This window comes from Vidua chalybeata, chromosome 3 (genome assembly GCF_026979565.1).
Source record: "Vidua chalybeata isolate OUT-0048 chromosome 3, bVidCha1 merged haplotype, whole genome shotgun sequence".
NCBI classification, from domain to species: Eukaryota; Metazoa; Chordata; class Aves; order Passeriformes; family Viduidae; genus Vidua; species Vidua chalybeata.
Window position 1 is genome coordinate 89,367,568 of NC_071532.1, and position 11,236 is coordinate 89,378,803.

The 11,236-nt window shown below is 44.5% G+C and overlaps 1 protein-coding gene across 1 annotated transcript in view; it reads right to left on the reverse strand.

Annotated features, from left to right (window-relative positions):
* HCRTR2 (hypocretin receptor 2) overlaps positions 1-6,866 on the reverse strand; it is a 31,900-nt gene extending 25,034 nt beyond the window's left edge. The window contains 3 exon segments of the mRNA XM_053939172.1: positions 6,327-6,514; positions 6,716-6,776; positions 6,779-6,866. Coding sequence (XP_053795147.1) covers positions 6,327-6,514; positions 6,716-6,776; positions 6,779-6,866 — 337 coding nt within the window.
* Between the last annotated feature and the right edge of the window lie 4,370 nt (positions 6,867-11,236).

The window sequence follows — 11,236 nt, forward strand, 5'->3', positions numbered from 1 at the left end:
CACCTACAAAAGACAGTGAGCATCTACATAAATAAAAAAACCCAGATAACAGCAACTAGTTTGCTTGAAGCAATATGTTTTCTGAGGTTTTCTACCTACCACATGTTCTATTGTACCAAAGAGTTAAGAGTTGTGGGTTTTGGGTTACTCATTTGCTCCAGCACATTTCTACATCTTAAAAACTGAATTATCAAGGCATTAGAGAAGAAAACAAGAACTTAATTCAGTGTACTGGAAGCTTATTTGTATGGATCACAACTGGGAGTAATAGCACAATCATCTAATTGGCACTGGAATAATTTTCTAACTCGGCCACATTACGTAATCTTAGGCATTCAACAATCTAATGGAAATGGAAGTTATTAGCAGAGGATCAGCTATGCTATAAAAACAGACTGCCCAAAATACCTGGTTTGGTCAGCTCTGGAGGAAGCAAAAGGTTCTATCACAGAGCTTTCCTAATCTAACTGTATGGATTAAGACAGACAGATTGGTTTAAAATATCCACCCCCCATCCCCCAAATCATTACCAGTATTAACTGGTAAACCCAGTAATCTCTGCAGAGCTGGCTATAATGATTGACTAGATGTTTAATAATAATAATTGATATTATTACAAATAAAGGCTACAAACTCTTTATCCACACTTCCTATTACAGGTGGAAGAGTCAGAAATTTAGATGTCATACTGTATATGCCATTATGACAAAAAGATTTCACACTTCACTGATGCAATTTAAAGCTGCATGACATTAAAATGAAGGTGTGTTTCATAGCTGAAATGCTGTGCAACTTTGAAAAAATATGCTTCAAAAGGCATCCATCAGTCACTGCAACATGAGTTGCACTAGGAGAAACCTTTCCATGTCCATGTCTGTTTCTATTGGAGATGTGAGACATAGTGCCTTATCTGCAGGACATACAAAGAAAATACAATTCACTATGCTAGTGACATGTTCCAGCAAATATCTTGCCTATTATACAACTTCTGAATCTGTATCACAGATCCTTATTGTCAATATAATATTCCACAAACTGGCTAAAATCCTTGCAGTCTTACTGTGCTAAGAACCAGGAGAAAGAGCACAGTTCTGTCAGAGCTGAGTGCACCCCCAGGTTCTGCAACCTCTGCCCCTGTCTAGGAGCTGGCTGTCCATGCTGGAGGCCAGCTCTGGTATGGGGCAGCATGTAAGCTGTGACCAAGCTTCTGGGAACAGAGTTTTTGGAGTTTTGGAGTACTCTTTTTGGAGTCAGCCTTTTGCCCTAGAGCTGCATTTAAGTTCAGGCTCTCACACTAAGCTGAGGCAAAGACCAGGTTGCAAGTATGGTTTTGCCTTGCTGAATTTGATTGTAAAACTCATCCACTGACTTTTTTTTTCTGGCTTAACCTCAGACCTGTTTCATCACAATAGATTTGTCTGGTGATTGCTGGGAGGTGACAGAAACCTGGTAAACATCCTCAGACCTACCCAGCTCTCAGGCACTGTGGGACTGTGTTGGTGAGTACACTGCCCTGTCAGTCTTGCTGCTGCCTTCAGCTCCTGGCACCCCTTCCCCTGGGGAACAGTCCATTATAGTTCTTTTCTGACACATTCCACTTGTGAGACAGAAAGTAAATCAGCTGCTTATGTCCAAGAAAACAAAGAAGGTTTCGCTTGACATGCAACACAAAAAATAAAATATGCTTTATAAACAAAAAAAATCCCAAACCCTTCATTTTTTTTTGTTTTGAAAGATGGTGAGTAATGCCTATATTATGCAAATAACAATGATATCAGTTGATACTCAAACTCTTCTATAAATTGAGCTCCTACTTTCTCTGTCTTAGGTAGAAAAAAAATATATACATATTGTTTCATTTATGTGCTGTCTTCTTAACAGTGATAAAGCCATTCTAGTTACTCATCCAACAGATAAAGGTGACTCTTATGCTGGTATTATAAAGTCCTTTCAATGCCAGGTTCCCCAAGGAATCTGAAAAAAAATGAAATGTAATAATTTAAAATGTAATTAAATGAAATATGCCTCATCTACAGCAACAAAATGGGATTCATGAAGATCATTTAAGAGAATACATGACTCATCCAATTCTACCAACATAGGTATGTATGCCTAGACCTCAGTATTCACTGGATATCTTTAAAATTACAACAGAGCAGCATTTGAGAGAGTTGCCTATTCATAGGCATTGAGCAGGACTCTGGTATGAGAGCCGTACACTGATTTTTTTCTGCTCTAGCCCTAGAAAAATCAAATGGAGACTGTTGAACTCTATGAGTCAGACTATGAACTCTTGGAAGAAAGGAGTATAGTTGGGTTCTTACAGATCTCAGCAAAACTAGCAGTTACTGTAAAATAGATAATAAATAATACATCTATCCAGAGAAGGGTAAGTCTCTTACAATCTCTTTCTAAGTTGGAATGAAAAACAAATATCACCAAACTGTGTGAGTAAATAAAGTTTCTGAGACTTCTAACTGATGTACTGCATGGTCTCTTACCCTTGGAAGCCAGCAGTGTTGAGGATTTTCAAGCTGGGCACTGGCAGCCTGTATGTGCCAAAGATTGCAGCTCCTGCCAGCTCTGAGAAGGCCTGCCAAGAGCCCAGCAGCCCAGCTGGTGGGATGCCAGAAGGTTGCTTGCTTTGCCTTCAGTCTTTGATCAAACCAAGTAATTTCTGCTGCACATTTTCATTTTGATGAATGCATGTTCCCTGAGAGAAACCATTTCATTAGAAAACTCCTGACCCACATGAATGAATAACTTCAACAAGGGTCACTTGCATTCGTCATATGTATAAACAGAGATAAAGATATGTAGTTGTACATTACCTTTCAACCCCTTGTAGTCTTACTCCAGTAAGACTTCAGTACTAGCAGTACTCCAGTAACTACTTCAACTGATCAGTCTGGAATGGTATCAGTAACCAGAGACCTCCAGACATCCTAAAAATACCTTTTCTTCTTTAATTATCTAGTTTCCTATTTTCAAGCAATGTTTTTAACGACATGTTTTCAAATAAAGAAGATAAAGGCCTTTACAGTCAACATCTATTCTACATTAAGAAGTTCTATGTTTTGCACTAGATGTGCAAAGAAATTGCAAGAGTTCATTGCTCTGCAGTAGTGAAGAAAATTTTTGGTCTTATTTGCAAAACAGAAAATCCTTACCCTCCACTTGTTCTGCTTCTAGTGATAAATAGTGACCAAGTGAAGTAGAAAATAGGATAAATCATCATACTGATATTGCCATCTAGATTTCAGATTCCCTTAATGTTCATGTAAATATGTCATAAAATAATCTTAAAATCTGTTTCTTTTCCTTGACTTACACTGAAATACCTGGTGAGCAGCCAAGCCAGGCATACAAGAAAATCATTGACATGAAGCACTGTGTTCAATACTGAAATCTGCATTCAAATACAGAGACTTGCTCGTGTTTTTCACTTTAGCTGGTTTGTGCAGCAGCTCGGATACTTTGTGTCAACTCTCCTAATTAAACTGAAAGCTAAATAGCAATGCAGATCTTGTTATGTGCTATTATTAGTGGAATTCCTGCTGAATTCAACTAACAATAGCATATAACTCAAGAACCCAATAGATGTCAATCAAAGTTCAAGCTTCTGATTCTACCCTTGGTTGTTAATTAACTGTCAGAATGCTTCAATTCAGTTTGTTGCCAGTATCTAAGGGATGTGCTGTGCCTTCCACTTGCACAGATACAATTTCTGGGACACTCCTTATCATATGTGAGTGCACAAACCAAAATAAGAAGCAGAAATGTAATTTTCAGCACCCCACATGGAAAGGGAGGGTTTCCCCCAGTTGCTTAAGTGTTATTTGAACAGGATGTGTTAAAAATAGAACCAAAGCATTGACTCCCCATGCCAGGAATTCTGCAACACTGGGCAAATATAAGCAAAGGAACTCAATGCATCATTAAGGATGATACTATAAAGCATTAGTAGCCACTAAAACACTCTTTAGAAGCACTCCTGCTCTTCTTTGAGAAGGTCCATGACTAAATCCCAGATTAAGCTTGAATATGGATTTTTCAAGAAGCAGAAATCAGTTTCTCAGAGATATCAACATGTGCACTGTCCTATATCAGATTTCACTGGTAGTAAAAAAGATCCTCAAAAATGTCTTTGTAAAGAGCATTAGACCACATCCATTTCTCTCCTCAGAATCACATGGGCCTGCAATCAGTGCAGTGTGAGCTTTCTTGAATAAAGATGAGACAGTATTCAGCTACCAAGCACCTGCAGACACCACAAACAATTCATCCAAGAACAGAACCAGCAAACAGCTTGAGGAGGATCATAGAATCATTTAGGTTGGAAAATACCTTTAAGATCATTGAGTCCAGCTGTAAAGCTGAATGATCTATTGTAGGATTTACTGTGATTTAGAAGAGTGGATAGAAAGGTGTTCAGCTACTCTCTGTCCATTTTAAGACAGAGATTTGATACCATGTACTACAACTTGGAGAGAGAGATTTCAGAGGACAAAAGGTGGACATTCCATCCAGTAAAAGATGGAATTCAGGTGAGTGCAGAGCCAGATGCCAGTTTCCATCCCAAGCAAAGAGTTAATGTACTCCAAATGCAAGGAAAGAACAGCTGCACATCCACAGTGGAATAATCTCTATTTGTGGGTGCACAGAGAGGAAAGTTTTTCTCCTCGTGGCTTCAGAGGGGAAAAGTGTAAACAGGGCGAAAGCTCCTATAGCTGAAGATCTGACCTTGAATTCTTACAGGTGAGAGGACAGCTTGTCTACAGTATCGGTGGAGGATAATAGGCAAGCACAGGTGGTTCTCCTAAAATTGTCTTTGCTCAAAATCATGAAAAAGGACAGCTTTTATCCTAGTTTAAAATAAAGCCTCTTTGCAAGGGCTGTTATCTTTACAGTGTCGATCAAGCTGGCTGCCGAGCAATGGACAGACCAGATGCGCTCACAGGCACTTAGGGCAACGCTACAGAATTACTAAGAAAAAAACCACCATCATCAATCCGTTGAAATTTTAAAAAATGCCTTTAAAATATTGCCTTTGGCTGCAGTCTCATTTGCATCTCACTTCGGGAAACCTGTAGAGTTTGCAGTGACAGCCCTGACACGCACAATTCCTTCTGAAAAACATGAATGAAAGACCCGTATGGCGGGGCGGGGCCCAGCGCGCTCCGTTCACGGCAGTATCACAGGGATGGACACAGGGAATGCCAATGGCCGTGACCGCAGCCCAGGGGTTCCTCCTGGCGGAGCCGGCTCCCGGCACCGCGTCCATTCATAAACGCAGAGCTGCTGAGGAGCAGCGCCTGCTCCGCTGCCCCGGCCACCCGCAGCCCGGGAGGGGGCCCGGCCGCCCCGGGCGGGTGTGTGCACACGCGTGGCCACCCTCCCCGCTGCCCGTTCCCCTGCCGTGGGCGGCAGCGGGCTCGGGGGAGCGAAAAGGAGAGACGAGGAGCGAAGAGGAGCGGTGGGGGGCAGCGGGCGGGCTGCTGACGGCCAGACCCCTCTGGCCCGCCGCCCCAGCCCACCCGTGCCCTCCCTCCCTTCACTATCCTCAGCTATCCATCTCACTCCAGCGCCCCTACTGCTCGCTTCGAGGCGGCCGCGGAGCAGCGCCACCGCCCCCGCCGCCTCCTTCAAGGATGAATGGAAGCGGGAGGAGGCGGGCTCCAGGAGAGGCGCCGCCCCGCCTCGCTCCCTCAATGAGCGGCCGGGAGGGGCCGCCTCGCCCCCGCCCCACGTCCCCGCTCCGCTCCGCTCCGACCGCGGGGGACGGAGCGCGGCCGCTGCGCCGCCGGGGAAGGCGCCGCACGTTCCGCGCCCGCCAGTAGCTGAGGGGACCCCGCCCGCTGCCGTCACGGGCCGGGCGCCGTCCCGGTGCCCGCGTCCCGCGCCCCCGTTTCTGTCCCGGAGAATCACCCCGCGCTCGATATGGCCAGCGCCGGGCCGGGGCTGCGCGAGCGGGGAGCAGCATCCTCCGGAGCGGGCTGAGAGGCGGAGCCGCCGCCGTGCCGGGAGGGTTCAGCACCTCGGCCCGGGGGACAGGGGCGGGAGCCGGCCGGCAGCCGCGGCCGTGCGCTCCGCCGCCTCGCTCCCCGTGCCCGGCCCTGGACGCCAGCGGCCGCCGCCGCAGCCCCTCGCCCGCCTAGGGGGAGCGCTTTTTATGGCCCTTTCCGCGCAGCCCGAACTTTCCCCTTCGGCTGGGGACTGCCGCCTTTCCAGCGGGGTGTGCCAAACCCACCCCGGTTTCCAGCCATCCTCCGTGCAAAACCCATCTCGGGAAGGGAGAACGGGAAGTTTTGGGGAGCTCGACTCACCCAAGACGTTCCCAACGAGAGCCACAATGAATACGACGATGTAGCCGGCGATCAGCGCCCATTCATATTCCTTGGGATGCAAATACTCCTTCCAGAGATATCGCAGGAACTCCTCATCATCGTAGTCGGAGGAAGGGGTTAAAAGAGCCTCCCGCGTTTCATTTAGTTCCGACCCACTCGTCCAATTCCTGTACGGAGGGGAACCCTCCTCCGGTTGAATCCCGGACATCCCTAGTGGTTGTTCCGGAGGCTGGGAAAAAAACAACAACCAACAAACCCAAACCCAGACCCTCTCAGAGCATCCGAGCTTTCTCCCGCCCGTCCATCGAGGCTTGTGGTTGCCAGTGCGAAAAGCGGGGTGTGGGGAGAAAAATGACGCGGGAACTTACGGGAACCAATGCGGGAACAGGCTGGGGATCCGCGTCGGTCCCCAACCCGCCCTGACGAGCTTTTTCCCGACCGGGCAAGGGGTGCAGCCTCCACGGGGGAGGCTTCACCCCCTGCACTGCCGTGGAAAAGGCTGGTCAGGGTAGGTTGCATGCCTCAGGTGCTGGAGTGCACCCGCCCCGGCTGGAAAAGTCACGTCCGTTTCAGACGATGTTGATTTTTGTTCCCCAAAACATGCACACGCACCCTCACACACCCCCGCATCTCTGCATGCCTCCCCCGCTCTTCCTCCCCCCGTTTCAGCTCATTCTCAGCTCCTCATCCCTCCCCGACCCTACTTCCAGTTTGCCTGTCCCTGTTCTGACTCTGCTTCTCATCGGTTTCTCACACAAGCACTTCCCTTTAGACCTTTCTACATTAGATTCCAGATATATTCAAGATATTTGTAAATTAAAGGCTGTGGAAGGCTGCGGAGGGAGGAAGCACAGGGTTAAAGGAGCCATTAAAAAACAGTGGCTAAATGAGGATGCCTCATTTCTGTGCTGCCTTGAAAGTTACACTAAAACAGGAACACTGTGGGTTTCCCAACACTAGTGGGAAAATCTCTAAGAGAGCTGAGCAGATAAATGGGAGGTTTCAGTGGATTTGAAGATTGTGAGACCTCACTGTAGTTTGAGTTTAGCATGCATTCACTGCGCTGAGGATGTTTCAACATCCAGCTTGGGATCTCGATACAGCAACTACCCCTCAGATATTTTGAAGCAGGCTCAGCTGGCAGAAAGCAGTTCAAGAGAACCCAGAAGTGCTAGTTAAACAGCATTTCCTGGCTTCTGGTCATTACTTCTTGAAATATTTTCATACTTTGCCAAGTGTACAGTCTCTGAAGGAGAAGGGATAGGTCTGAACTTGTCCCTGCTTGACTGATAAAATCGCCTCTTATTCAGGCAATCTGATCACTTCATATCTGAATAATTTAATGAGTCTGATAAAAGCACCATTTCTATTGGGACATGGCACAACTAGCTCAGTTAAGCATTTCAGTGCAGGGTCTGCATCTCCACAGAAATGGAGGAAGTGTTTTGATGCCACTCTACTTCCAACACAAGCATAATAGAGAGGCAGATATTTATTCATTAACACCGTGCATAGAGTGCTTAACTCTAGACAGTACTTTAGGCTACCCAATTGTTTTTTAGCAGTGTGCAGCCTTCTCTACTGCCTTCAAAGTTCAATGCAGCATACCTACACCTGGAATACCTCCTCCTATTTATATAGACCTACTTGCCTTGCTTTAGTTCCTTGTTAAACAAAGAAAAACTTTCTTTCCTATTCCACAGGGAACTTGAGTGAACCTTTTAGTCTAAATATGTTACAGAGTGAAATATACTCAGATATACAGGAAAGATCAGCATCTGTCTTACATAAATTAGAAGGGTAGGGTTTGAAAACACCATAAACAAAGATTAGATACTCTGCAGCTAATGAAAACACCTAAGGTTATATTAGTTGAGGAGTGCGAAGAATATTGAGAAGTGATTTAAACTCTCCTGACAGTGTGGGGCCCTATTTAAGGAGCTTGTCATGGTCTTTGCTAGTGGTGAAGAGATTTAGAGAATGACCATTTAGTAATCAATAACAGACTCACAATCACATTCATGCTCCAGCTTGTTTCCTCTGCTAAAATGTTTGTAATTCCACTATTTGCTTCCAAGTGGCACAAAAAAAAAATCTTGTAATGTCTTTTTTGACATAAAGTTTCTTCTTCTGACACCAGCAGTGACTCCACCTGCAGTGCTGTATGCAGCTCTGAGGTCCCCAGCACAGGAAGGACATCGACCCTTTGGAGTTAGTCTAGAGGGCCATCAAGGTGATCAGAGGGATGAAGCACCTCTCCTACCAGGAAAGGTTAAAAGAACTGGGATTGCTCAGACTGGAAAAGAGGTGGTTTAAGGGTGACTTAATTGTAGCTTACCAGTAACTGAAGAGAAAGATGGAGAGGGACTTTTTACAAAAGTAAGCAGTGATAAGACAAGGTAAGGGATGGATTTAACCTGAAAGAGAATAAGTTTATATGAGCCATCAGGAAGAAGTTGTTTACTGTGAAGGTAGTGAGGAACCGAAACAGGCTGCCCAGAGAAGTTGTGGATATCCCATCCCTGGAAGTCTTCAAGGCCGGGTTGGATGGAGCTTTAAGCAACCTTGTCTGCTGGAAAGTTCCTTGCCTATAGTAGAGGGGTTGGGACTAGATGATCTTCAAGGTCACTTCCATACCAACCCAAGCCATTCTACGATTCCTATGAATAGTAAGGAATGGAATTAAAAAGGCATAAGTATTTGGGAAAAACATGAATTTGGGAAAAACTTGTCATAATACTCATTCTTTCTTTCAACAAAATTACAAATTTGATTGATAAATGCATAAATAATAGATTATGCAGATTAATTAGCTGCCTAAATTCAGTATTCCTAGAGAATAGGAAGACTTGGTTTTGATTGATACCACACATTCTGATCAGGGAGCAGGCTAGTAAATAAATCAACGCAGCATGCATTATAAAGATTAAAAATGGGTTAGTTAACAGATCCCAGAATGAAAAGGTAGACAAAAAATCATTGCTGAGCCCATGAACTCCTACTGTTAGTTCTTGGTTCTCTTATTCTTCAATGACCTTGAAGAAGCTGGCAGGTGACCCAAAGATCAGGTGTGATCAGCTAAACACACATGCTCATCATGCATCTGTAGCCAGAAAGCTTAATTTGATCCTTGGTTGTATAAATGAGTATGCCTGTGAAAACAGATTAAGTTTTAAAGTATGAGTGAAACTTAGTGAAAATATTCACCATGTACTCTGCTACCGAGGAAATGGTTTTCAAATGCAGCCATTTTTGCTATGCATTTTAAAATCAAGATCAAATGTCTTTCTAAAAGATAAGTGCTAGATGAGATGAGAATTAATTCAGAAAAATCACATGACATGGAACGCAAGAGGTCAGACTAGATGATTATGGCTGTCCCCCTCTGGCTTTCTAATTTGTGAAAGTGTGTTAGCTAAATCAATTCTCCTGATGAATTTTAGTTCTGATTTATCTTTTCTTTTAATTATACTATCTGCATCAATCTTAGTGCAACAGTTTAAATCTGTTCCGTTCATATGGAAGTGTACAGCAAATGTTCAAAATTATGTAATTCTTATTTTAACTGGGTTTTTTTTGGTTTTTTTTTTTTTTTTTTTCATTTCAAAGCCTGCTTAACATGTGGTTTTACAAACTTCTATAACCAAATAATATACCGGTGACACAGCACATAAAAGAAGCTTAAATTCAATGGTATATCTATTAACCTTCTTATCTCAGGAGAGTACTTTCTGGTACTTTATTTATCTATAAGATTCACATACATTGATATCTCTTCTATTCCATAACTTTCCATCACTAATCCAAAAATACTGAAATTAAATTACCAACCCTAGAAGATACGTCTTGTGGCTTTCAATATCACTTATTATATGATATTAGACCATGTGAATATAAATCAAACAGAATTTTATGCTTTATTGCATCTGATAGCTCACAGGAACTGACATTCATAGAGAATCAACAAACCCTACTTCAGCATCCAAGTTTATAGCTTCGTCAAACACATTTCTCCTTCCATAACAATAATTTTATTGCAGACCTACATTTTTATTAATCACACAAATAGGCAGCATTTTTTTCTTCTGTCAGAGACTAACCCTTTCATTTAAAAATCTATTTGATTCAGAGGATTAGTTCCATAGTAGTCAAATACCATATTAAATTTGGAGCCCTTTTTTCAGGCCAGAATTAATTTTGAATTTTTTGCAAGTTGGTTTAAGAGGCAGCTCAGCTGTGCAGTTTCTCTTCTGCCTTTGTTGAACATTTTAGCAGATGATTTTGTTGTCGGGAAGCAAACCACATGAACACAAGCACTTAAGAGAAACAGACTGCTGTGCTAGCAGTAGAGATAGACTGTGTGAATCCTTTCCTTTCCTTTCCTTTCCTTTCCTTTCCTTTCCTTTCCTTTCCTTTCCTTTCCTTTCCTTTCCTTTCCTTTCCTTTCCTTTCCTTTCCTTTCCTTTCCTTTCCTTCCCTTCCCTTCCCTTCCCTTCCCTTCCCTTCCCTTCCCTTCCCTTCCCTTCCCTTCCCTTCCCTTCCCTTCCCTTCCCTTCCCTTCCCTTCCCTTCCCTTCCCTTCCCTTCCCTTCCCTTCCCTTCCCTTCCCTTCCCTTCCCTTCCCTTCCCTTCCCTTCCCTTCCCTTCCCTTCCCTTCCCTTCCCTTCCCTTCCCTTCCCTTCCCTTCCCTCCCCTTCCCTTCCCTTCCCTCCCCTCCCCTCCCCTCCCCTCCCCTCCCCTCCCCTCCCCTCCCCTCCCCTCCCCTCCCCTCCCCTCCCCTCCCCTCCCCTCCCCTCCCCTCCCCTCCCCTCCCCTCCCCTCCCCTCCCCTCCCCTTTTCCCCTTTTCCTTCCCCTTCCCCTTCCCCTTTGTTTCCTCATGTAACAGTTTT